This window comes from Lethenteron reissneri, chromosome 36 (genome assembly GCF_015708825.2).
Source record: "Lethenteron reissneri isolate LAM-NWPU_2019-01 chromosome 36, ASM1570882v1, whole genome shotgun sequence".
Taxonomy (NCBI): Eukaryota; Metazoa; Chordata; class Hyperoartia; order Petromyzontiformes; family Petromyzontidae; genus Lethenteron; species Lethenteron reissneri.
Window position 1 is genome coordinate 12,329,667 of NC_083814.1, and position 26,761 is coordinate 12,356,427.

Consider the following 26,761-nt stretch of genomic DNA (forward strand, 5'->3'; position numbering starts at 1 on the left):
CATCTCACTATCGTTGACGACCGGTCCAATCACAGGCGGCTGTCTGCCTGAAATTCAACCCTAGGATGTCACCTGTGCCAGCTCAGCGCTCTGACACCAGAATCAATTTATTTCAACTGGAGGAATCCGATGAGCTCTGAAGCTCTCGTTCACAGATGTCTTGACGACATCTGAGTCACGCACCGAGCCACCTGCAGTCTAACACACTGCGGGTCTCCTCCCACGCGAATAATCAACACAGCTCGTCATTAATTGGGCTCAATTACATCTTAAAGTAAAACGAAACTTACGTAGCAGCAGCAGCAGGAAGGCCCTCTTAAAAAAGAGTCACACGACTCAGTTTGACTTTGCTGGATAAATAAATACGTAAATAATAATAATACTTCGTGTTTTTTTTTATTAAGAAGCACATACACGCATTGAAGCTGCACCAGGCACCTTGAAACCTTTATTATGAAATCATTTATAGACCAAAGAGTAGACACTTAAAGTCAGTTCGCGACTAAACAATCACATTCGTTCATCGATCGCATTGCGATCTCGCACGTCACATTGGCCGGCTCGTCACGTGACCCCCGCGGTGAGCTTCCACGCGCGGACACGAAACGAGTTCTGGGAGGAAGGGCTCAGATTCCTTCAGCCGGGAGGTATTTAGACCCCTAAGGGGGGCGGAATTCATATGCCCCCAATTGGGAGGGGGGGGGGGTTAGTCACCCCAAGTGTGGTGTTGGGGCGAGGTGTGATGTGTGCAAGTTTGGAGCGAGTGGCTCGCTGTTTGGAGTGAGGTCAGGGTGAGGTCAGGGTGAGGTCAGGGTGAGGTCAGGGTGAGGTCAGGGTGAGATCAGGGTCAGGTCAGGGTGAGGTCAGGGTCAGGTCAGGGTGAGATCAGGGTCAGGTCAGGGTGAGGTCAGGGTGAGGTCAGGGTGAGGTCAGGGTGAGGTCAGGGTGAGGTCAGGGTGAGGTCAGGGTCAGGTCAGGGTGAGGTCAGGGTGAGGTCAGGTGAGGTCAGTGTCAGGTCAGGGTGAGGTCAGGGTGAGGTCAGGGTGAGGTCAGGGCGAGGTCAGGGTGAGTGCTAAAAGTGCCTCTTCGTATCTCTTCCCCGCGCTGCCCCAGCGTGGCTCACGCCCCTCCACTCCTCCCTCCCCCGCCGTGCGAGCACCAGCGGTCATCAGCGGGGAGCAATGGGGAGAGAGCAGGGGGAGAGCAGGGAGAGAGCAGGGAGAGAGCAAAGGGAGAGCAGGGAGGGGAACAGGTGCCCCAGTCAGACCCCCACCGCGCCGGCGCATGTGTGGGGAAGTGTTGGTGTGGGGGGGGGGGGGTGGAGGTGGTGGGGGGTGATTGGTGGGGGGCAGTTCACGCGGCCCTGGCACTACCTCGCCTGCCGCCGCACTGGCAGGCCTGTCCCAGCGCCAGCGTCACTCGCTGTGAGAGTCGCACGTTGGCCCCTTCGCCCTGCGCCATGCGCCTGAGCAGCAGCTGCTGCTTGCGGTCCAGCTCGTAGTAGAGCGTGAACTTGTTGACGATCACGGGCACGGGCAGGGCCATCATGAGCACGCCGGAGACGGCGCACAGCGAGCCCACGATCTTGCCCCCCGGCGTGGAGGGCGTCATGTCGCCGTAGCCCACCGTGGTCATGGTGACGACGGCCCACCAGAAGGACTCGGGGATGCTGCGGAACGTGGTGTTGGGCTGGTCGGACTCGGCGAAGTAGACGGCGCTCGCGAAGAGCACCACGCCGATGAGGAGGAAGATGAGCAGCACGAAGATCTCGCGCACGCTCGACGTGAGCGTCTTGGCGAGGATGCGCAGCCCCTTGAAGTATCGCGAGAGCTTGAAGATGCGCAGCACGCGCAGCAGGCGGAACACGCGGAAGACGGCGAGCGACACGGTGTGCTGCCCGTTGACCGAGTCCACGTTGGCCACGTCGATGGCCAGCGTGATGAAGTAGGGCACCACCACCACGATGTCCACCGCGTTCATGGGGACCCTGAAGAAGGCCAGCTTGCTGGGGCACGACACGTAGCGCAGCACGATCTCCAGGCAGAACCACGCCACGCAAACCGTCTCGGTGGTGAACAGCGGCCCGCCCGTGAAAGTCGAAACGTCGCCCGTCGCGGTGCCGTTCCCGCTCGTCCCGTTGCCATCGGTCGCGTTCCCGTCGCTCGCGTTGCCCGCCGCGTCGTTCACCACGTAGCTCTGCCCGAAGCCGTCGGTCTGAAATCCCGGCAGCGTCCCCACGCAGAACACGACGATGGAGATGAAGACGAAGATCAGCGACACGATGGAGACGAGGTGCGCCAGCACGGAGCTGTCGGGGTGCTCCATTAGCTGCCACAGGATGCGCTGCGCGCGCCGCGTGGGCAGCTCTATCACCTTGGGGGGCAGGTAGCCCTCCTCCTCATTGAAGGAGCTCATCGCCTCGTCGCCCAGGTCGTAGAACTCCAGCTCCTTCACGAAGATGTCGAAGGGCACGTGGAGTGGCCGCTTGAGGACGCCGCCGGACTGGTAGAAGTAGAGCACGGACGGGAAGGTGTCCGGGTGGCGGTCGAGGAAGACCTCCTCTCGTCCCGCCGAGTAGTAGCGGTCGCGCCGGGCGGGGTCGCCCAGCAGGGTGCCGGGGTAGCGCGCCAGCGTGGAGCGGTGCGTCTCGAAGCGCAGCCCCGCCACGTTGATGGTCACGCGGTCCGGGGGCTCTTTCTCCTCCTGGGGCTTCCCCGCGGAGGCCTCGCACGCGTCCCGAGCGCTCGCCGCCCGCTGCTCGTCGGCTGGACACGGGATCGCCCAGCTCGACAGCGCCGACGGTGCCGGGGCCGTCTGGATGCACATGGAGTAGAGGGGCAGGTCCCCCGGGGAGGGCAGCTCCGAGGATGGAGACCCGAGACCCACGGGTCCTCTGGAGTCCATGGACCCCAACGCCTCGACCGCTTTGGCGTCCAGGGTGCCCATTTGTGGTGCCCTGCGAATGGGGGGAGGGGGGGAGGTCAGAGGTGAGGTTTTGCCAGGTGGACAATGGGGTTAGAGGGGGAGGTTCGGGAGAGGGGCGAGGTGGTGGAGGTGTTGATATGACATCCTGGAGGAGTTGTTTTGATTTAATTCTCCCTGATCTGGCACCGGCTTGGGTGGGATTTCTCCAGGCTGTGCCTCCCTCCTCTTAGATGGAGGTATTTAAAGAGGCAATGGACAGAGAGACCGGCGAATGTTGCCGTGCGTGGTTGCCCCTCTTCTGATGTGCGGCGAAGCTTCTCCAAGCCGGATTCGAGTGAGGGGTGGGGGGGGAGGTGTTAGTCAGATAACTACCAGAAAATTAACGACGTAAATACAAAATGAAATTACTAAAACTCTTCGACGGGAACACCGTGCAACTATGCGGCGCAGGGGATACGGTGCCCGACACTCGATCCGCATCGTGCATCAGCCTTCCGTAATGCCGCTCGGTGCAAATCGCGCCGTTGTTAAATTCGAGACGAGAAATGTGCGCAAGACGTTCCCGCTACCCTTGGCCAGTGCTATGACTGCAACCGAGGAATATCTGCTGCGCTCACCGCCGGCTCTCATCTGCGTTCCCATCACAACAACTTTTGGGCGCCTCGGTCATCCACGTGCTCTCTCTCTGTGTGTCTCGCCTCTCGCGCTATTATTGTAACAACTAAATAAATAAACGCCAATTACTTAAAAAAAAAATGTTTTATATGCCTTGCACATCCAATGCACTTTCATCCCTGCACCTCTGCCACGTGCTAACTCGGATTAATTCGACATTCGTGAGTTTTAAGTGGTAGCTGGTAAAAAATAATAACAACATTTGCAGCCCTGCCATTGCTTGTTGGCTACACTACTGGCGGCCGGCCCTCGGGGGTATTTGGCCTACTCTTCCATGCTGGCCAGGCGTCTCCAACGAGATGTAGTACCCACATTTTACCCCACCACATGGGGTTATTTATTTATTAACCTGCCAATTGACTGCGGTGGCTGCACCCAGCAGACTCGCGCGCTTACCTGGAGAACGACACCCAGGCGTGCTGACACGTGCGGGGATCTGTTGCAGGTGAGTTCCTCGTGGCAGGCGAGTTCCTAGTGGCAGGTGAGGTTCTTGTGGCAGGTGAGGTCCACGTGGCAGGCGAAGTTCTCGTGGCAGGTGAGTTGTGGCAGGTGAGCTGTGGCAGGTGAGCTGTGGCAGGTGAGTTCCTAGTGGCAGCTGAGCTGTGGCAGGTGAGCTGTGGCAGGTGAGTTCCTAGTGGCAGCTGAGCTGTGGCAGGTGAGTTGTGGCAGGTGAGCTGTGGCAGGTGAGCTGTGGCAGGTGGGCTGTGGCAGGTGAGTTCCTAGTGGCAGCTGAGCGGGTCCACCGCTTTTAAATCACCGAGTACCCGGACGCCGCCCTCGACATTGAGATGGTAATGACGTCACGCGTCTGGACTCACCTGAGGGGGGAGGGGTTGGAGTGGGGGGAGCCGCCGGCAGGGGGGGGGCTCCCACGGCGAACTTCGCGACGCACGCCTGAAGCGTCGCGTACGGACCCCGTCATCTCGGCTCGCAACCCCCGCGGGCTACAGAGCCCCCCCGAGTGCCCGCGACCCCGACTCTGGGTCTCCTAAGCCCCCCCCCCCCCCATCCTGCGCGTGGAACCTCTCGTCGAAGACCTCTCCCGGGGTAGCGGTTCCCGTGAGCGCATGGGGTGAATGAATTATTCATCAAGTCGGCGCGATATGGCGGCGCTACGATATCTATCGCACGATGTCGACGATTATCGCCGATGTTATTGCAATTGTTTCACACACAAATAGCGTAAATCTCATGATTCCTGACTAGAAAAAATATATATTTGCGAAAATACGAAAGACGGTAATGACAGTTCAATTTAAATTGCTGTACAGTCACTACTCTTTGGTTCTTTCACTTTGAAAGAAAATAAATTAAATTAAAATAAATTATTTCTAAGTGACTTTACCGAAAGAACCAAAGGGAGTAATTCCTGCACTCACGGAAGCTCCGAATCAAGTTTCAGCTGTACAGTATTTCCCATTAAACATGCCATGTGCGTGGTTGCATCATAACTTGGACTCCCTACTGTAGCAGTCAGTTTCATTATTTTATTTATTAACTAGCTGACAGTACGTGCGATATGGCTACGTACAGTGCGAAATAAGTTCAACACACAAGCGTCATCGATTATAAAAAATATAAGGCTTATTGCAGACTTATGCTGAGTGAAACTCAATTGTGTTACTCTTAAAGTCAATCATTATTTTGTCCCGAACTTATAGCAAAAGCACAAAAACATTTGTGCAATTATCTGCCAAATATATTGAGAAAACGTCGTGGGAAACTGACATCGCGATAATCGACATAGCGTGAAAACTCGTATCGTGAAAATGTAATATCGTATCGTGAAAACAATGATCGTATGGTGAAAACTCGTATCGTGAAAACTCATCTCGTATCGTGATAACTCATCTCGTATCGTTAACATTTTATATCGTATCGTTAACATTTTAAATCGTATCTTGAAAACAATAATCGTGAAAACTCATATCGTATCGGGAAAACTCATCTTATCGTGAAACCTCAAATCGTGAAAATGTATATCGTGAAAACTTGTTTCGTATCGTAAAAACTCATATTGTATCGTAAAAACTCGTATCGTTCAAATGTTATATCGTATCGTGAAAACAACGATCGTATCGTGTTAATAATCCACATGGCGGGAGACGTGGGAGGCGGGTCCCAGTGAGAGGCGCGTGGCGTGGAGGCGGCCCGCGGGGGCAGTCGCCCTCTGGCGGTAGAGTCGAGGCTGAGTGGATCTGTGTGGGCCTGACGGGATGTGTTAAAGCTCCCTGGCTGCTCAACTGAGGTCAGGCCCAGTGAGCTTCGTCGCTATTTTCCGGAAGCGGTGTGATCGCAAGTGGCAGCTCAACAAAGCGGCGTATCACCGTGTGGACATTCAGAGGAGCCGAATACACCAAACGCGTGGTGATGTTGATTCTAAATGTGGAGGGGAAAAACCCAGAGGACGCGGAGAAAAATCCACGCGACCGCAGGGAGAGAGACACGAAAACTCCTAATATACATCAGCAGGCGTCAGGGTCAGGATCGAACCTACGACCTCCTGCATAACAGGCGAGCGAGTTAACATCTCACAAAGGAGGGAGAGACACGCAAACTCCAAATATACAGCAGGCGTCAGGGTCGAACCTACGACCTCCTGCATAACAGGCGAGCGAGTTAACATATCACCAAGGAGAGAGAGGCTTGCAAAGTCTCAATATACAATCTTGATTTGAAGCTTTCGTGACTGCAGGAATCCATACTCTTTGGTTCTTTCGGTAAAATCACGTAGGTACATAATAAAATAAATATACAGCAGGCGTCAGGGTCAGGATGGAACCCACGACTAGTTAACATCTCACCACGGAGGGAGAGACACCGCAAACTCCAAATATACAGCAGGCGTCAGGGTCAGGATCGAATCCACGACCTCCTGTATACCAGACGAGGTAGCTAACATCTCACCACGGAGACAGAGGCATCGAAAACTCCAAATATACAGCAGGCGTCAGGGTCGAAATCGAACCCACGACCTCCTGTACACCAGGCGAGGGAGTTAACATCTCGCCACCACGGCACCTATATATATTTTCTCACGTGGAGGAACAGATCTGGGAAGAAAGTGACTAGTCAGCGTATCGTTTGTATCGTGCATCATACACAGTCCGAAGATGTGCTACTGTTACTTGCTGACCCGCCCACACTCGGACGTCTGCGAAAAAGATCTTCAGAGTTCATCGGATTCGTCCTCCAGTCTAAAAGAAGATTCTCATCCTGAACTCAGACCCTTATCTAAACGGAAGGCCCTCGCCTACAAACATTTGGCTGTTCACCGGCACTGAGGTCTGACGCTGCTGATGGACACTGGATGTCGAAAGCAGTTCCCAGTTTTGCTTAAACCAGGGGTCGGCAACCTACGGCTCCGGAGCCGCATGCGGCTCTTTACGGGCTGCTTCTTGACGATATGTACGTATGTACAGTATGTACTCAGATGCATTAAACGCTGCTCGTAAGGCACCACCCTAGAGGGACGTGCGTCCGATACGACATCTACGATGGTTTATTGTTGTACTCTTCGCGTGAAGAAATAACGATGGGCGGAAGACATTATTTACATTTGTTCATGACAACCTCCAAAGCGACGCTGAGTGATTATTTGGAGCGCCACGGTGGAGAGATGTTAGCTACCTCGCCTGGTGTACAGGAGGTCGTGGGTTCTATCCAGACCCTGACGCCTGCTGCTGTATATTTGGAGTTTGCGTGTCTCTCTCCCCGTGATCGCGTGGATTTTTCTCCGTGTCCTCCGGTTTTCCCCTCCGCATTAAGAAACACGCGTTTAGAGTATCTGGCTGCTATACATTTCCACGTGATAAGCCACTTCGTTGAGATGCTATTTGTGGCCAGGTCGCTTCTGAAAAATAAAGCCAATTAGCTCAGTGGGCCTTACCTGCTAAAATAAATATGGCTTAGCGTTGTCTTAGTTAATATTTGGTATTTTGTGGCATAAAGAGGAGAGTTTGTCCGTACAACAACAGAGTGTTGCCTGTCCAATCGCTCCGCTGGCTTCCCAGAAGGCAGTGCGATGAGGTTGACACCAGACTACCAGATGGCGCACATCGTCACCACGAGCGGTCGCGCGTTCGTCTCGTTACCTCCTCCCGGTATCACCAGACCCGCGTTCGCAGCGTCCCCAATATCAGGACACGCGCACCGCTAATCGACTCTCCCTGATTGATCGGTGGACGTCAGCGGACAGTGCCGCAAACGCGCCACAACTGGGTTTGACGACGGCCAGCTGAGACCCCGATTCAAATCCACGATCTCAGCGGGACAGACACGCGACGGGATACGCGGTTTGCACTCTCATGCGCGAGCTTTTTACAATCTTCAACTCGTACAGTTCGCGTGTATACAACGTCACGCACAGCTCTGCACGCTGTGCTGTGTATATCTAAATCAGCTCAAGCCTCGCGTAAATCACGCGACGTCCGTGTGGCCACCCCCAATTCGAATCCCTCGCTCCTCGTCCGCTTCCTCCCTCCCGCTGTGAGAAACAGACCCCGCTACGTGCAGCAGCAGCAGCAGCAACAGCTGCAGCAGCAGCGGCAGCAGCAGCTGCAGCTGCAGCAGCGTCCCTGATGCAGCAGCCTCTCCCTCCCCATCCTCATCTCTCCATCGGTTGCCACTTCTCCGTTCCCCCCTATTATTTTCCATTCATTTCCTTCTCAATTCACTTTGACGCTGCTTTCTATTTTCCCCATTGCGCTACATTAGATTGTTTTAATTCTATTTACGTCAGTCAATTTTTTTTGGTCGTTACTTGACTCTGCTTGTGGTGGTGTTTGGTTATAGAACCAATAATAGCCAGCATTTGGTACATCTGGTGTCCGCCCCGTTAAGATATCGCAAAGCTATCACAAATGCGTTGTTTCACAGGCGGATATATATAGTCTGGCAGGAGGGGGCGATGTTGCGATGTGGTTTTACCGAGTTGGGGACAGGGACTCCTCTACTTACGAACGAGTTAGGTTCCAGTGGTCTGTTCGCAAGTTGATTTGTCCAACTTACTCATGTCGATTCCAAACACGGTGTATACGGTGTGTGCACGGGGAATGTCTTTACAAGTTGTATAATCTCCTGTAGATGTCGATGCCACTGGTTCTTCACATGCCACTGGTTCTTGACGTTCTGTAGATGTAGATGCCACTGGTTCTTGACGTTCTGTAGATGTAGATGCCACTGGTTCTTCACGTTCTGTAGATGTCGATGCCACTGGTTCTTCACATGCCACTGGTTCTTGACGTTCTGTAGATGTAGATGCCACTGGTTCTTGACGTTCTGTAGATGTAGATGCCACTGGTTCTTGACGTTCTGTAGATGTAGATGCCACTGGTTCTTCACGTTCTGCAGATGCCACTGGTTCTTCACGTTCTGCAGATGTAGATGCCACTGGTTCTTCGTGTTCTGCAGATGTAGATGCTACTGGTTCTTCATTTTCTGCAGATGAAGATGCCACCACCGCCATCTATTGCGCGGCGGTGAACTTATGACTCTCGGTGCGAGCAGGCAACTGGACAAATGGACAGGGTTTGTTCGTATCTCTGAAAGTTCGTAAGGCGAATGCTCGTAAGTAGAGGAGTTCCTATAATTTGATGGCAATATTTCACACGAATCTGGACCGTGATACGAGGCACACAGTAGCCGGATCGTTATCGTCCACTGTGAACCCCGATCACCTTTGTCTCCCAAAGTGCTGACGATTCACACCAACACCGCACCAAGTACTCATTTAAGGCTGAGGCGACCTAGGGGGGAGGCGTCCAGTTTCAAATATTCGCCAATGATGCTTGTGGCCTTGAGCGAGAATCGAATTCGGGTGGCCGGGTTCGTCGCGATGGGCTATAACCACGGCCAAACACTGCATCGCCTTTCTCCTCGCTCACAGCACTTGACCCCACCGTGAACCGTCTGTCCGGCCATATCACCGCTCGCGTGCACGGACGCACTCTTTTATTGGAGTGTGCGACCTGCCAGATGTCCCTCTCGCAAGATATGCCGAGGCTGTTGTGCAAGCCGGTGGAAGCAGTGCGCTCCAGGATATAGCGACGCTGCCGTCGGCTTAAACGCAAGCCCCGTGCTGCCACAGAACATCGCCTCGCATGCACGCCGCGGTGGCTGGGAGATGTTGACTACCTTGCCTGGTATACAGGAGGTCGTGGGTTCGATGGTGAGATGTTGACTACCTCGCCTGGTATACAGGAAGTCGTGGGCTCGATCCCGACCCTGACTGCCTGCTGTATATTTCGAGGTTGCGTGTCTCTCTCTCCGTGGTGAGATGTTAACTACCTCGCCTGGTGTACAGGAGATCGTGGGTTCGATCCCGACCCTGCTGCCTGCTGTATATTTGGAGGTTGCGTGTCTCTCTCTGTTGTCGCTTGGAATTTTCTCCAGGTCCTCCGGTTTTCCCCGCCACATTTCGTATTTGACTGCTATACAGTTCTAAGTGAAGAAGCCACGTGGACTTGTATAGTTGAGTTGTCATTTGTGGCCAGGCCGCTTCTGCAAAAGAGCGATATAGCTCAGCGGCCCTTATATGGTAAAATGACAAAATAGTGAAGGATTCGTTTAAATTAGTATAGATGTGTGTTTGATTTGAAGCTTTCGTGACTGCAGGAATTACTCTTTGGTTCTTTCGGTAAAGTCATGTAGAAATGAAATAAAATAAATAATAAAGTTTGCAAAAATTACATAAATATTTATTTTATTTTATTTCTACGTGACTTTACCGAAAGAACCAAAGTCTGTGTTTGTATATACTTATACAGTATGATGGGGGGAGCGGTAGTGCAGCAGTTAGCGCGCTGCGCTACGAACCCGGCGACCCAATTTCGATTTCCGCTCACGGCCACCAACACCGGTGATGATTATCTGAACCGGTGCTGGGCCTCCCCTATGTCGGCTCAGCCTAAAATTGAGTACCTGGTGCGGTGTGTACAAGTTCGCTACAACTGGGGAGACAAAGGCGGCCGGGCGTTGGTTCTGGCCACCCCCTCATGTGCCGTACTCGCTAACAGCACTTGCCCCAAGAGTCTGCGCAGGCTGTACGGGGGATCTTTGTCTTTGTTATGTGTGCATATACCCTCGTCGTTACGTGTATTGACAAAGCACGGCAATATTGACCCACGTGTCGCACGAGAACTGTTAATCAGCTGTCGGTGTAAATGTCCAGGCGCCTCCTTCAAGCATCGGCGGTGCATTTCTGCAGAGACACGGGACCGAATGCAATTTGACTTCACTGATCTATCGATGCATTCAGTGGCGTAGGTAACGACGTCGTCGGTGGCGTAGTAACGACGTCAGTCAGCTCAGAGGGGTGCGGCAATCGGTTGAGGTGAGGGGTCCGACATTTGATTTGTCTCGCACGGTCGCACCTCGAGGCTGTTTTATTATCGCAGCTCCTCTTGCCTAATCACATCGTCACGCGCACGGTCTCGAACATTAAAACTGCACTAAACTATTATTTTATCTTACCAGGTAAGGCAGTCAAATAATCTAAAAGCATGATTCTAAACATGGAAGGGGGACAACGGGAGGGACCGGAGAACAGTCCACGTGACCATGGAGAGAGAGACACGCAAACTCCAAACATACAGCAGCAGGCGTCAGGGTCGGGATCGAACCCACGTTCTCCTGTATACCAGGCGAGGTAGTCAACATCTCCTAGCCACCGTGATGATGATGAGAGAGAGACACGCAAACTCCAAACATACAGCAGTAGGCGTCATGGTCTGGATCGAACCCACGACCTCCTGCATACCAGGCGAGGTAATTAACATCTCCGAGCCACCGTGATGATGATGAGAGAAAGAGAGACACGCAAACTCCAAATATACAGCAGTAGGCGTCAGGGTCTGGATCGAGCCCATGACCTCCTGCATACCAGGCGAGGTAATTAACATCTCCTAGCCACCGTGATGATGATGATGAGAGAAGAGAGACACGCAAACTCCAAATATACAGCAGTAGGCGTCATGGTCTGGATCGAACCCACGACCTCCTGCATACCAGGCGAGGTAATTAACATCTCCTAGCCACCGTGATGATGTTAAGAGAAAGAGAGACACGCAAACTCCAAATATACAGCAGTAGGCGTCATGGTCTGGATCGAACCCACGACCTCCTGTACACCAGGCGAGGTAATTAACATCTCCTAGCCACCGTGTAGGGGCGCTCCGTCGTCGCAAACTAACGTTGTGTTGTTTGACACCGTTGTTGACAACATCTCATGGTGGTCGTCAAGGGGGGGGGGCAACTCGTAGCTTTGGCCACCAGGGAGGGAGGGAGCAGTGGGGGGGCAGGGTACCCCCTTGCCTGCCCCTCGTCACGCCACGGCTCACAGCCGCGTAGGGTGGGGGGGGGCATCTACAGGAGGCGAGCGGAATGCGCAAGAGAACAGCGCAATTTCCGAGTTCCCGCTGCTGAGCCAAACTTCCCATCTGTGATGGACGCGCGGGTTGCGATTGTTACCGGGCCGTGACGGGCGCGCTCGTAAACACGTGGGGTTTGCTGGGACCCCCCCCCCCACTCGCTTCGGGGCTGCGACGGGCAGGGGGCTCCCCCCCACCTTCAACGTCAACTCCAGTGCCGCGTTTCGCACACGGCCAGAGACGTGTTGTATATTTGGCAGAGGGGGTGGGGTGGGGGGGGGCAAAACATACACCCAGGGTTTTACCACCACTACCATCATCATTATCATCATAACCACCGCGTGCGTGCGCGCGTCTTTTGAGCTGGGAGGTTGTAAAGTTTTACAACTTTGTTCCGCTGCGCCGAACTCTCCTGCTCGACCAGCATAATCATCATCATCGTCGTCGTCGTCGTCGCGACAGACAGGCGCAGTCCTGCAATTGCTCGGCTCGCGTCAACTGCTGGCAGAAGGAGCCTCTGCGAGAAAGATCGAGGTGAGCCCGCTCGAGGAGGGAGTTCGGTCGACTCAGGCGCGCTCAACGACAGGAGGGAGACTTGCAAGTAAGCGGCAGGACGCCACACTCGACCCCAGCGTATGATCGACCAACTCTGCTCGGTGCCCAGGGCTTCATTTGTTTTGTCGGAAGAGTCTGGAACAGAATTATAATAAGATAGTGCACAATAGAATGGGGTTATGATGGATAGACGTGGCTTGTACTCTCGTGGTAGTGCCTTACGCCGGGCACAATGCTGCTTGAGCGCGTTTGGAGGGGTGCGTGGGAGGACCCCAGCGTGCCGGCCCCCCACTATTTGAACGGGCGCCGTCGGGAGTTGGACTCGGGAGTCTGACCGGGGCGACGTTTGTGGATTGCAAAATTCCCGGTGCCGCCGCTGCCGCCGCCGATCGCCACGCAAAAAAACGGAACAACAAACAACAAAAAATAAACATCCCACCACAAAAAAGGGGTAGAGACGTGCATCCTGGTAAGTTACAGTGCGTGACAGACAGAGAGAGAGCAAGAGGGAGAGAGAGAGAGAGGGGGACACACGGATTAGGGGAACGCTCGCAAGGGTTGAATGGCATCATTCAAATGATTATAACGAGGTGAGTGGGTGAGTTGGCAGGGCCCGGCGTGGCTTGAATTGCACGAGGGGCGATGGTCAGAAGTCTTGGAACGGAGTGGCAGCAAAGGAACGGGGAACTTGTGAGGAGGGTACGTCTGCCGAGGAGATGGAGCTATGACAATCAGCTCGTCCACGCACGTACGTCGAACTTCTTTCGCACCATACGTAGCCAGCCGTGCAAATCGGAGGTGCGGGGGAAGGACAACAAACGGTGGGTATCTGTGTGAGTCCATGGGTATCTCTGTGTGAGTCCATGGGTCTTCGTGTGAGTCTATGTGTGTATGTATGTACGTTGAACTTTTTTCGCACCGTACGTAGCCAACCGTTCTCATGAGAGGTTCGGAGCAATGACAAACAAACTAAACACACAAATGAGTTTTAAAGAAATGAGTTCGTTAATCTTGTTTTAAAAGTCCGTAGCTCCAGTAGCTTCCTCCTACCGGCATAGTAGTAGTAAGAGTGTAATGGGTGTGTTCGTGCGGTGGAGTGTTGGTGTATCGCAAGACGCGTGAGAGGTCACAATCAGACTCTTTAATTATGCAGGAGGAAATCCGATGAGCTATGAAGCTTTTTTCACACACGTCCAAGTCGGGGCGGGTCAGCAAGTTGCAACAACAAACAGTCCAGAAACACGGCAGGCGTGCAAAGTAGAGAAGATTTAAACAAGTCACGACGCATCAATAAATAAAGACAGGGACGCTGCGACGGCTTGAGGTGGGAGGGGGGTGTGGGGTGAGGCCATCATCCAGCAGTGGAGTGGCCATTGCTGATGATGAGTGTGAACGATTACCCCATCACGGCAGAGCATCCCATCGCCATCATCATCATCACTACGATCACCACCATCATCATCACCACCATCATCATCATCACCACCACCATCATCATTATTATCATCATCATCACCATCATCATCACCACCACCACCATCATATCACCACCACCACCACCACCATCATCATCATCACTACGATCACTACCATAATCATCACCACCATCATCATCATCACCACCACCACCACCATCATCATTACTACCATCATCATCATCACTACGATCACCACCATCATCATCATCACCACCACCACCATCATCAGTACGATCACCATCATCACCACCACCACCACACTGCCCCACATCCCTCACTGGGGCTGGGTCAGCAGACGCGTGCCCTCTCCCTCTCTCGCCTCCCATCCTCCCTCCCTCCACTTCGCGAGCTCCGATTCGTCATCCCGTGACCCTCCCGCTCGGGGTACAAACGCAGCCGCCGCCTCCGAGTCGCCGCTGATCCTCCCAGACCCCGAGACTCCCAGACCCCCCCGAAACTCCCAGACCCCCCCGAGACTCCCAGACCCCCCCCCCCGAGACTCGCAGACTCCCAGACCCCCCCCCCGAGACTCGCAGACGACGGCGGCGGCGGCGTTTCGCTCGGCGCGCCCCGCGAGTGACGACCCGCGGGGGGGCGTGGGGGGGGGGGGCACGCGGCCACGGGCGCCGGGGCCCTCGGCCGTGGGATTTGGCGCAGCGCATCGAGAAGAGCGCGGCAGTGACCGAGGTGCGGATTTACCCCCTGACCCCCAGGCTGCCTCGTGCCGGCGTCGGATCGGCCACTCCACTGCTGGATGAGGCCTCTGTTCCTATCTAAGAGGATCACTTTACGTCCATGGGACCCGCTGGCTTTGAGAAAGGCGCCGTCGGAGCGAGTTCGCATTGCATTGCATGTGAAACTTCTTTCGCACCGTACGTAGCCAACCCTGCCCATCGGAGGTGTGAAGCCATCGATGGATTTTACGGGGTCGTACGAGAGGATGGGGTCCGCCCGGGGAGATGGAGCCATGAAATCAGATACTCGTGCGGATCTTCCCCGGGGCAGGATCGCGGTAGCTCCGGCGGCGTCGTGGGGAAGCCTTCGTCCAGCAGTGGATGGACCACATTATGTTCTTGCTGATGGTGGCAGTGTCAGTATGTTCCCGAGCTAAATGCCGATGTCGAGGTCTGGTGCTGCTGTTGCTGGTCACGACGAGAGGGCTTCAGCAGAGAGACAGAGCGAGAGTGACAGAGAGAGAGACAGAGAGAGAGACAGAGAGAGAGACAGACAGACAGAGACAGAGAGACAGAGAGATACAGAGAGAGACAGAGTTGGTGTCGTGTCGCTGTTCCTCCTCCTGCTGCGTTGAAGGCGCCCAGACCACGGTGGGTTCACTGCGCGGTCCGTGCCTCATCTTTAATGTATCTCTATGAGTATCTCTATGAGTATCTCTATGAGTATCTCTATGTATCTCTCTATGTATCTCTATGTGCGTCTCTATGTGTATCTCTATAAGTATCTCTATGTGTATCTCTATGAGTATCTCTCTATGTATCTCTATGTGCGTCTCTATGTGTATCTCTATAAGTATCTCTATGTGTATCTCTATGAGTATCTCTCTATGTATCTCTATGTGCGTCTCTATGTGTATCTCTATGAGTATCTCTCCGGCTTTACTGGACTGCCCGCAGTGTCGGGTTGCGTGGCCTCAACCGCACCGCTCTGGCTCGCGTCTCCAAACCGCGGCGGATTGTGATGATGATGAACGCGTGGGAGCGCCGGGATCGAGTCCGCGTGAGCGCGTTCTCTCTCCCCGTGTTTACGTCTCGCCACGAGCACGGCCACCCAAGTTTGAGTCCCGCTCACGGCCCCTGACGGCGACGAGCATTATTTTATTATTTTAATATTTTATTATTATTCTCAGAACCTCTCCTGGGATCCCCGCCCCACCCCCGGGGTCAACTCAGACTCGACTCAGCCACCTCGAGCGCGGCGTTGTGAAGCGAACCCGGCCGTGGCGTGGTGCGCGTTGCCGCTTCGCTCGCGTGCACTCGCCCCAACAGTCCGCTCAAGACTACGGGGTGGTGGTGGGTGGTGGTGGTGGGTGGTGGTGGGGGTAGGTGGTGGGTGGTGGTGAGTGGTCGTGGTGGGTGGTGGTGGGTGGTGGTGGGTGGTGGGTGGTGGGTGGTGGGGTAGGGGGTGGGTGGTGGTGGTGGGTGGTGGTGAGTGGTCGTGGTGGGTGGTGGTGGGTGGTCGTGGGTGGTGGTGGGGGTGGTGGTGGGTGGTGGTGGTGTGGGTGGTGGTGTTGGATGGTGGTGGGTGGTGGTGGTGGTGATGGTGGTGGGTGGGGAGCTTTGTGTTGCCTAGAGGGTACGGGCGCTCGTGTTGGTGGCGAGGTATGTGGTGGAGTGCCTGGGTGGGTGCTCTGGTGGAGCGAGTGCACTACTCCACTCAGCTACCCCAATACAACCACGCCTGCTCTGGCGGAACGCGTGCTTGTATTAGGGCAGCCGAGTTGAGAGAAGATGATGATGATACCCATGATGGTCGCAATACTAATACTAGCGGCGGTCGCGATGAAGATGCCCACTTCAATTTCCAACTCTTCCGCCCACCCACAGCAAACCGCGCGCGGCAGCCCACGTGGGCAGCCGTGCGGGCAACGCGGGATGAGCCGCGCGTCGCCCAACGCGTCGCTGGCGCCGCCGGACGACGATGAGGACCCCTCGCAGCTCCTCTCCTACCACCCGGCCCTGGGGCTGGGCCAGGCCGCCCCTCTGGTGCAGGGCCTCGCCGTGGCGCTCTACGCCGTCGGCTGCGCCATGGACGCCGCGCTGGTGACGGCCATCTCCTGCCTGCCGGCGCTCCGCCGCAAACCGATGTTCTGCTTCATGGCCAGCCTGGCGCTCGCGGACCTCCTGCGCGCCCACGCGGGGCTCTCGCTCCTCCTGTTCGCCCGCCCGGGGCTGCCCGGCGCCGCCGCGGTGCCGCTGTCGCTGTCCGCGTGCCGCGCTCAGCTCTTCTTCTTCTCGTTCACGTCCAGCGCCGGATTCGCCTCCGTCACCAGCATGCTGCTCGACAGGTGAGGCGGGCGGGTGAGTCGGTGGGTGGAGGGGTGAGCGGGCAGGTGAGTCGGTGGGTGGAGGGGTGGGGGGGTGAGCGGGTGAGTCGGTGGGTGGAGGGGTGGGGGGGGGGGTGAGCGGGCGGGTGAGTCGGTGGGTGGAGGGGTGAGCGGGCGGGTGAGTCGGTGGGTGGAGGGGTGGGGGGGTGAGCGGGCGGGTGAGTCGGTGGGTGGAGGGGTGAGCGGGCGGGTGAGTCGGTGGGTGGAGGGGTGGGGGGGTGAGCGGGCGGGTGAATCGGTGGGTGGAGGGGTGGGGGGTGAGCGGGCGGGTGAGTCGGTGGGTGGAGGGGTGAGCGGGCGGGTGAGTCGGTGGGTGGAGGGGTGGGGGGGTGAGCGGGCGGGCGGGTGAGTCGGTCGGTGGAGGGGTGGGGGGGTGAGAGGGCGGGTGAGTCGGTGGGTGGAGGGGTGAGCAGGCGGGTGAGTCGGTGGTGGAGGGGTGGGGGGGTGAGCGGGCGGGTGAGTCGGTGGGTGGAGGGGTGAGCGGGCGGGTGAGTCGGTGGGTGGAGGGGTGGGGGGCGAGCGGGCGGGTGAGTCGGTGGGTGGAGGGGTGGGGGGCGAGCGGGCGGGTGAGTCGGTGGGTGGAGGGGTGGGGGGCGAGCGGGCGGGTGAGTCGGTGGGTGGAGGGGTGGGGGGCGAGCGGGCGGGTGAGTCGGTGGGTGGAGGGGTGGGGGGCGAGCGGGCGGGTGAGTCGGTGGGTGGAGGGGTGGGGGGCGAGCGGGCGGGTGAGTCGGTGGGTGGAGGGGTGGGGGGCGAGCGGTCGGGTGAGTCGGTGGGTGGAGGGGTGGGGGGTGAGCGGGCGGGTGAGTCGGTGGGTGGAGGGGTGGGGGGTGAGCGGGCGGGTGAGTCGGTGGGTGGAGGGGTGGGGGGGTGAGCGGGCGGGTGAGTCGGTGGGTGGAGGGGTGGGGGGTGAGCGGGCGGGTGAGTCGGTGGGTGGAGGGGTGGGGGTGAACGGGCGGGTGAGTCGGTGGGTGGAGGGGTGGGGGGCGAGCGGGCGGGTGAGTCGGTGGGTGGAGGGGTGGGGGGTGAGTGGGCGGGTGAGTCGGTGGGTGGAGGGGTGGGGGGTGAGTCGGTGGGTGGAGGGGTGGGGGGGTGAGCAGGCGGGTGAGTCGGTGGGTGGAGGGGTGGGGGGGTGAGCGGGCGGGTGAGTCGGTGGGTGGAGGGGTGGGGGGGTGAGCGGGCGGGTGAGTCGGTGGGTGGAGGGGTGGGGGGGTGAGCGGGCGGGTGAGTCGGTGGGTGGAGGGGTGGGGGGGTGAGTGGGCGGGTGAGTCGGTGGGTGGAGGGGTGGGGGGGTGAGCGGGCGGGTGAGTCGGTGGGTGGAGGGGTGGGGGGGTGAGCGGGCGGGTGAGTCGGTGGGTGGAGGGGGGGCTGGATGGATGAGTAGGTGGGGTGGGGGGTGGGTCAGTAAGGGGGTGGGTGCGTCGTGGGGACATTCTCACACCCATCCGGGAGTCACGGCTCCGTTCCCGACGAAGCTCTCGGCACGTGGAGCGAAACGTCGGACATCTCGCCGTAAGCTCGCCGCGGTGCCACCGTCGCCACGAACCCCCCCTCCCCCAACCCTCCGCGTCGCACCTGACCCAGGTACCTGGCCATCTGCCACCCCTTCCACTACCTCCGCTGCACGCACGGCGGCCGCGGCACCTGCGTGGCGCTGGCGGTGGGCTGGACGGCGTCCCTCGCCGTCGCCGCCTCCTTCCTGGGCGCCTCTCTGCACCTGCGCGCCTGCACCCCCCCCGGAGGCTCCGAGGGGGGCCCCTCCACGCGGCCCCCCCGACCCCCGCGCCTGCCGGGCCTCATGTGCGACCACATGTCGCTGGCCGTCGCCTCGTGCCACAGCTCGTCCTCGGACGTCGCCTTCGATTCGGCCTTAACCGGAGTCATGTCCACCGCCTTCCTGCTGCTCAGCACCTTCACCTACGCCAAGGTGACGTGGAAACCCCACCCCCCACTCCACCCCCCAAGGGCTCCCACGTGAGCTGGTGGTCTGGGCAAGGCCGACGCTCCGTCGCGACACTCGGGCGCTGCCTTCCTCGCTGCCGTGCGTGTGCGTGAGTGTGTGTGTGTGAGAGCGAGTGTGTTCATGTGTGTGTGTGTGCGAGTGTGTGTGCGTGTGCGTGAGCGCGTGAGCGTGTGTGTCCATGTGTGAGCGTGTGTGTCCATGTGTGTCCATGTGTGCGCGAGTGTGTGCGTGAGTGTGTGTGTGTGCGAGCGTGTGCGTGTGTGTGTGCGAGTGTGTGTGCGTGTGTGTGCGTGAGTGTGCGCGTGTGTGAGAGTGTGTGCGAGTGTGTGTATGTGTGCGTGAGTGTGTGTGCGAGCGTGCGTGTGTGTGTACGTAGGCGGTCGGGCGTGGTGCTGGCCACCCACCCCCTCGTGTACCGTTCCGGCCTTCATAGGTGCACGCTAACAGCACTTGCCCCTACAGTCTGTTCAGGCTATACGGGGGATCTTTGTGTGTGTACGTGAATGTGTGCATGAGTGTGTGTGCGAGCGTGTGTGCGAGTGTGTGTGTGCTAGCGTGTGTGTGCGAGTGTGTGTGTGTGTGTGCTAGCGGCCAACGCCGTTTGCGCGTCGTCCCCTCACCGGGCCGTGAACCCGACACGCTGAAGATCGCCCCCCACCCACTGGGATGTATTTCGCTGGCGAGTGGTGCAGAATCGTCGTTGTGGAACGGCTCCACAGTGCAGTGAGCCGTTCCACAAGGGATCCTCATTATTTCTGTTGCTTGCTTTGTTCTTTGTGCTTCTCGCAAAGCGTTCGGAGCGCCGGCTTCTCCCCGCGTGGCTGCTGCTGCTGCCTTTCCCTGCTGTGGTTCCTCGCTCTCTCTCTTGTCGAGACCGAGTGAATACTGCGTGACGGCAAGTTACAAGTAGGAGCGCCACAGTGGCGAGATGTTAACTATCTCGCCTGGTATGCAGCAGGTCGTGGGGTCGATCCCATCCCTGACGCCTGCTGCTGTATATTTGGAGTCTGCGTGTCTCTCTCTCCCCGTGGTCGCGGGGATTTTTCTCCGGGTCCTCCGGTTTTTCCTCCACATTTTTAGAACCAACATCACAGCGCGTTTAGAGCGTGTGGCTGCTATGCATGTCCACGTGATGAGAAGCCACTTCGTTGGGCTATCACTTATCATGGCCAGGTCGCTTTTGAAAAAATGAATCTACACAGTTCAAAGTGGGCCTCACTGAGTGAATAAAAAAACGGCTTTACAGTTAGACCGGTTGAGATTTTTACATGTTATTAGGGATCGTCCATAAATGACGTCACGCACCTAGGGGGGGGGGGTCAGACATTTGTGACGGTGTATGACGAGGGGGGGGGGGGATTTGAAAATGTGACATCACGTCAAAATGCGCAACTTTAAATAAATATAGAATTGTTATAACAACACTCCTACATCAGAGTGCAGCGCCACATTAAATACGCACTACAATGCAATAGTTTAAAGCGATGTGAAGAATGTTTTATTTTCAAAATGGAAATATGGTTTTGTGGGGGGGGGGGGGGGCAGAGCTTTGTGACGTCATATTTAAGGGGGGAGGTTGACTTTTTGTGACGCCGTGTGACGAGGGTTTGGGGGGGGGTCAAAAATCGTCCAAAATCGCGCGACGTCATTTATGGCCGGCCCCCTATCACCTGTAGGTGATGCGGGCGTCGATGTCCGGCGCCGGAGCCGGCGAGCGCTCGAGGCCGGGGCCGTCCCGCCGCAAGGCGCTGCACACGTGCTGGACGCACGGCGCGCTGCTCGCCGTCTCCTACGCCACGGGCATGGCCATCTTCCTCCTTGAGGTGGCCGAGTTCCAGGCGCCCGAGCGGCTGAGCCACACGGCGGAGGAGGAGCTCCCCCCGGCGCTGCGCGTCGTCGTGGCGGCCAAGACGGTGCTGCAGGCGGCGAACGCGTGCGGCGTGCCCGTGGTGAACGCGCTCGTCTACGGGCTGCGCTCCGCCGAGCTGCGCGCCGAGGTCGCCAGGGCGCTGCTGCGCTGCCGACACCGGCGGAGGAGGAGGAGGAGGGCCGTGCAGGTCGCCGTGCCGTCCGTCAGCTGTGGCACGCAAGACGTCCCCGACGGCGGCGGAGAGCGGCCGGTGCCCGCGTTCGCCACGTGACGGTGGTGGTGGTGGTGTTGGTGATGGCAGTGACATTGACGGCGGTGGTGATAGTCGTGGTGGTGGTGGTGGCAGTGACATTGACGGCGGTGATAGTCGTGGCGGTGGCGGTGGCAGTAACATTGACGGCGGTGGTGATAGTCGTGGTGGCGGTGGTGGCAGTAACATTGACGGGGGTGGTGATAGTCGTGGTGGCGGTGGTGGCAGTGACATTGACGGTGGTGGCAGTGACATTGACGGTGGTGGTGATAGTCGTGGTGGTGGTGGTGGCAGACGACCAAGTCGCCCTGAATTCGCCGACTTCACCGGATCTCACCAGATACCCCCCCCCCCTTCTGTCGTCTCTTTTTCCCAAGCTCTTCTTGCCTTCTGATAATAATATATTTTTTATTATTTTTGGTTCGGCCACGTTATGATGTGGGGCCACGTCCGTGTCAAAATGCCCTCCTCCCACCAGCCGGCAGACACATTGAAGTCGCCAGGCGCACGAGCGGTCTCGCTGTGACCACGTGACACGGGTTGCCGTTTCGACCCGCAAGCCGCCGCTGAGTTGTTCACTCACGCCGAGAGACAAGGAGATGGGGGCCTCCGTTAGAGCTGTGCTCTGAAGTAGGGCCATCGCACGAAACGCCGCCGATGCTATATATATATATTTTATTTTTAATTTTTAAAACCAAAGACAAAGATCCCCCGTATCGCCTGAACAGACTGTTGGGGCAAGTGCTGTTAGCGAGCACCTATGAAGTCCGGCACGGTACACGAAGGGGGTCGGTGGCCAGCACCACGCCCGGCCGCCTTTGTCTCCCTAGTGGCGATGTTTACACACCACACTAGGTACTTATTTGAGGCTGAGTCGACCTAGGGGATGCCCCGGACCGGTTCAGAAAATCGTCACCGGTGTTGGCCGTGAGCGGGAATCGAACCCGGGTTCATAGTGCAGCGCGATAACCGCTAAACTATCGCTCCTACACACACATACACACATACACCCACATACACACACATTAACACACACACACGCACACATACACACATACACACACACATACACACACATACACACGCATACACACACATACACACAAATACACACACATACACACACATACACACACACGCGCGGTGTTACTGACGAACGTGTCGCGGCTACTTTGTGTTGTTCTGCATCGCTGTGCCGGTCGTGCATCAATAGCCCCGCGCGAAGTCGCCATCCTCTCTGCTGATAGCCTCATCGCTGCGCTACTGGGTAACCAGATCGCTGTCGCTGCTACTGCTGCCGCCGCCAGCCCCGTCGATTTGCGCCCTCGGTGGCAGCCAATAGCGCTAATCACCACGAGCCTTATCTATTGCTATTTACCTCCGGCTCTGTGACAATAGCAACAACCACCGTCGGTCTTGTCGACTACTGTCGGCGTGAGTCGCAATCTCGCGCGTGGCCACGTCATTTATTCACACGAGGGGTCGTAACTATACACCCCCCCCACTCACTCACCCCCCCCCCCACTCACTCACACCCCCACCCCTTGATTAGCACGGTCGGCTACGGATGGTGCGAGAGAAATTCAACATACACACATATGTCTGAGCCGTAATGTTTAAAATCGTCCATAAGAGGTTTTTTGTGTCGTGAAACCCGCCACCACCCGGCACAGCTAATTCGTATGGTTTGGCACGTAAATCCACAACGTTTGCCATTTGAGTGCGACGTTTCGCCAGTAATTACAACTAGCATCATCAGGCGACAGACAGATTTGTGGGTGTACTCTCTAAGGCAACGGTGTGCTGTACCGGTGACGAATTGACACGTTTGGTTTACGTGACAAACTTTATTAATTGGCTGTGTCGGGTGGTGGCGGCTTTAACGACACATTTATATTTGCGCGATCTAACCCACAACTTCTATTATGAATAACACTGGTCGCGAAAGCCTCATCCTACTACAATTACTTGGTGTATTTTAAATCAGATTTTAATATTTGTCTGGCAGGTCAGGGCACCACACAGCGGGGGGGCGGGAGAGGAGGGGTGGGGGCAGGAGAGGGTTGGGGGGGAGGAGGGGTGGGGGGAGGAGGGGTGGGGCAGGAGAGGGTTGGGGGGGAGGAGGGGTGGGGGGAGGAGGGGTGGGGGGGAGGAGGGGTGGGGGGAGGAGGGGGTGGGGGCACAGGACGGTTGGGGGGAGGAGGGGTGGGGGAGGAGGGGTGGGGGAAGGAGGGGTGGGGGCAAGATACGGTTGGGGGGAGGAGGGGGTGGGGGAGGACGGGGGTTGGGGCCAGACGACGGTTGGGGGGGAGGGAGGTTGGGGGCAGGAGAGGGGCTGGGGGAGAGGGGAGGAGGGGTGGGGGGAGGAGGGGTTGGGGGGGAGGACGGGGTGGGGGAGGAGGGGTGGGGGCAAGAGACGGTTGGGGGAGAGGAGGGGTGGGGGCAGGAGAGGGGTGGGGGGAGGAGGGTGGGGGCAGGAGAGGGTTGGGGGGGAGGATGAATGTGTGGGGGAGGCGGTGCTCAGAAGCCGACGGCGCGCTTGTGCGGCAGCAGGCGGCAGTCTCGCGCCGTGCAGCGGGTGCACTGCTGCAGGTTGCACGCCGCCTCCTGCACCAGCTGCGGGGGCCGCGCGGGCCGCGTGACCTGCGCCCGGAGCACGTGGCGCCAGCGCGCCTGCGTGCCCGCCTCGCAGTGGCACTGCCACGGGCCCCACGCGCTCAGCCGCAGCGGCGGCGTCCCACCGGCACCTTGCGAGGAGTGGTGGGGGTGGTGGTGGTGGGGGAGTTACAAGAATCGTATCACGACCACACCGACGCCGAAGGAGACGTCGCGGCGACGATTCGCAACAGCTCTGTCATTCCTGCCGCGCTTATCTGGGATTGACCGCCCGAATGTGAACTTGCAGTACCTGGTCTCTCTGCGTCGACATCATCAGACGTACGGCAACAACAACAACAAGAAGACTGCGACATCGTAGCAACGTGGTGTGTTCCACCTACGAGAGTGTTTCTTCTGAGTTCCGAGTTAACATCGGCTGCCCCTGGTGTGCAGGAGGAGCCACTCTGCGTGAGTGGTGGGTAATCCAGGCCTGAGTCAGATGTCACTCACCACTGGGGTTGCCACCTCTGATATCAAAACTGGACATATCATGGGAGGAGGAAATATCTCACAATATCAAGGAGAGGGGAGGACTACTGCATGTGAATGCACGGTCTTAAGTGGTACGTTGTTGTTGTTATAATTGAGCAATTGAAAAAACAATCGGAATTTGTTAACTGTCCCGTGAAATCTCCCAAAACAGTAAACAATTGCCCCCTCAACGAGAGTACGATCCTGGGATAAAAACGGGATGGGTGGCAACCCGACTCGCCACTCGTGCTCGCCGTGGTGTGCATTCGAACTCATGTCCAAAGTGTCAAGGGTGTTAACTCTCGCCTTCGTCTCGAACAAACTCGTTCTTGTAAGGGAACTCCGCAATTGCGTGTCCCGTGAACACAATGAGGCAGTAGGAGCAGCAGAAGAGAGCAGTGACGACCAGAGGGAGGACAGGGGCTTGAATCCGTCCTGCACGTTGGGTTGCCACCTCTGATGTACAAAACAAAACCCGGAGAATATCATGGGAAGGTTGCCACGATATGAAATATCGCGATATGACGATTAGCGCGATATCAGTTTCCCCATGAGTTCCGCGTCTGGCCGGGTGGCTCAGCGGAAGAGGACCAGTTGGCTCTGTACGGTGCAAGAGAAGTTCAACATGCATACAGGGTTGAGAGCTCGCATCCTGGCTGAGAGGAGCTGACTCGCCCCATCATCTCTCCGGTGTCGATAAAATAGTTACCGCACTTCTGGCGCAGACCAACTGCTTGTCTCTGTGGATAAACATCACCCGCCAGAGGAATGTGGAATTTCCCACCGCTGGCTCAACGTTGTGCATGTGACACGAACATCGCCTCGATGGCCACTAGAGCAGGGAGTGAAGCAAGCCGGAGCCTGCTGATGAGACACTGCGTGACGAGCCCTGTCCAGAGTCTTCGCCTTGTCTCGAAACAAACGCTGCTGATAAGTAAGCGATCCCAGAAGGCCGCGCGCGCCACTGACGGGACGTGTAAGAAACGCGTTTAGAACGAGCGACGTTTCGTGGTACCTGCGTGCACGGGCGTGTCGGTGTGTGCCGACTTACCGGGGACACCCCCAGGGGCAGGAGTCGAACCTCGACCCGGGCGCTCCATGGCAGCGAGGGGTCGCTGCGTCTCTACCCGCCTCGCAACGGCCGGCCTCGTCTCGCGGGGGGGGGGGGGGGTGGGGGGGGCACGAGCGGTGGCGCGCGCGCCGTCCCTCGGCTATCGCGGGTGCGCAGGCGGTGCAGCTGCGCGGAGAGGAGCGGTGGGGGGACGGTGGGGGAGGGTACGTGCCCACTGGCCAAAGCGGTGGGGGGGAAGGGGGGGTACGTGCCCACGTGATAAAGCGGTGGGGGGGGGGGGCACGGTCGCACTTGCCAAAGCGGTGGTGGGGGGGGGAAGGGGGGGAAGAAGGGCGGGGGTGTGGGGGAGACGGTCTCACGTCTCACGCTCCAAAGCAGTGGGGGCGAGGGGGGTGGGGACGAGGGGGTGGGGATGAGGGGGGTGGGGGCGGGTGGGGGCGAGGGGGGTGGGGACCAGGGGGTGGGGGCGAGGGGGGTGGGGGCGAGGGGGGTGGGGGCGAGGGGGTGGGGACGAGGGGGGTGGGGACGAGGGGGTGGGGGCGAGGGGGGTCCCAGGTGCTCAAGGGGGAGGGGTCGCAATCGCCGGGCGATGTCGGGGCGGGACACTGGACCGTGATGGGAGGGTAAGAAGGGGACATTTCATTAGTGAGTTACCACGCTCCCTGAGACGTTCTCTTGTTGATTCTTCCATCAGCTTGTTTCTACTCTTCACCCGAGCGGCCAAGTTGCATAAGCCACCTTGAAGTGAACTTCACCCCTAGTTGACACCGATTCGAATAAAAAAATAACAAATGGTTTGGTGATGCTGCTGCTGCTGCGAGCCAACGAGAAGACAACGCGACACGTGACGTGTCAACAACACCGGGCGGCTTTCACGTGGGGAAAAAATAAAAAAAACAGGCGACGCATCGAACCCGGCCACCCGAGTTCGATTCCCGATCCGATTTCAACCCGTCCTGGGCCCCCCTCCCTTATGCCGACTCAGTAGCTGATGCTGCGCGTAAAACATCGCCACGAGGGAGACAAAGGCGGCCGGGCGTGGTGCTGCCCACCCCCTCGTGCGCCGTGCCGGCCTTCATAGGTGCTCCTCGCTAACGGCACTTGCCCCAATCGCCTGTCGAAGGCTATGCGGGCGACCTTTGTCTTGTTGCTGTCCATTGTGGAGGAGGTGCTGCCACCTCGTGGACTCGGCCGGCATCTGCAGCTTCGCGCGCGTGCTCGAGGGGGAGACGCAGCCCTGCAACGGCTCGTCCTCGCCCCCTGCTGGCGGATGGTCCAACCCTTCCACGCTGGCCCCCACGACGAGGATGGGGGGGGGGGGTCAGGGTCGAGCAGTTAACGCCGCAACTCTGTCCACCACAGGCGGTCGATGTTGCAGGCCGCGTGCGGTGGGGCAAATTGTGGGCACTCTCGTCTC

At 57.8% G+C, this 26,761-nt stretch overlaps 2 protein-coding genes across 3 annotated transcripts; both read right to left on the bottom strand.

Annotated features, from left to right (window-relative positions):
• Window positions 1-417: 417 nt before the first annotated feature.
• On the bottom strand, window positions 418-4,297 carry LOC133351042 (potassium voltage-gated channel subfamily A member 7-like). Its single transcript, XM_061565928.1, has 2 exons — window positions 3,997-4,297; window positions 418-2,956 (listed from the first exon to the last, which is right to left on the bottom strand). The coding sequence occupies exon 2, from the start codon at window positions 2,944-2,946 to the stop codon at window positions 1,354-1,356; it is 1,593 nt and encodes a 530-aa protein (XP_061421912.1). The 5' UTR covers window positions 2,947-2,956; window positions 3,997-4,297; the 3' UTR covers window positions 418-1,353.
• A 19,238-nt stretch (window positions 4,298-23,535) lies between these two features.
• On the bottom strand, window positions 23,536-25,434 carry C36H1orf56 (chromosome 36 C1orf56 homolog). Of its 2 annotated transcripts, XM_061566055.1 has the most exons (3): window positions 25,324-25,434; window positions 24,579-24,728; window positions 23,536-23,890 (listed from the first exon to the last, which is right to left on the bottom strand). In XM_061566055.1, the coding sequence occupies exons 1-3, from the start codon at window positions 25,370-25,372 to the stop codon at window positions 23,664-23,666; spliced, it is 426 nt and encodes a 141-aa protein (XP_061422039.1). In that variant the 5' UTR covers window positions 25,373-25,434; the 3' UTR covers window positions 23,536-23,663. The 2 variants fall into 2 exon arrangements, with proteins under 2 accessions (XP_061422039.1, XP_061422040.1); XM_061566056.1 differs by lacking the exon at window positions 24,579-24,728 and having other exon boundaries at window positions 23,537-23,890; window positions 25,324-25,412.
• Between the last annotated feature and the right edge of the window lie 1,327 nt (window positions 25,435-26,761).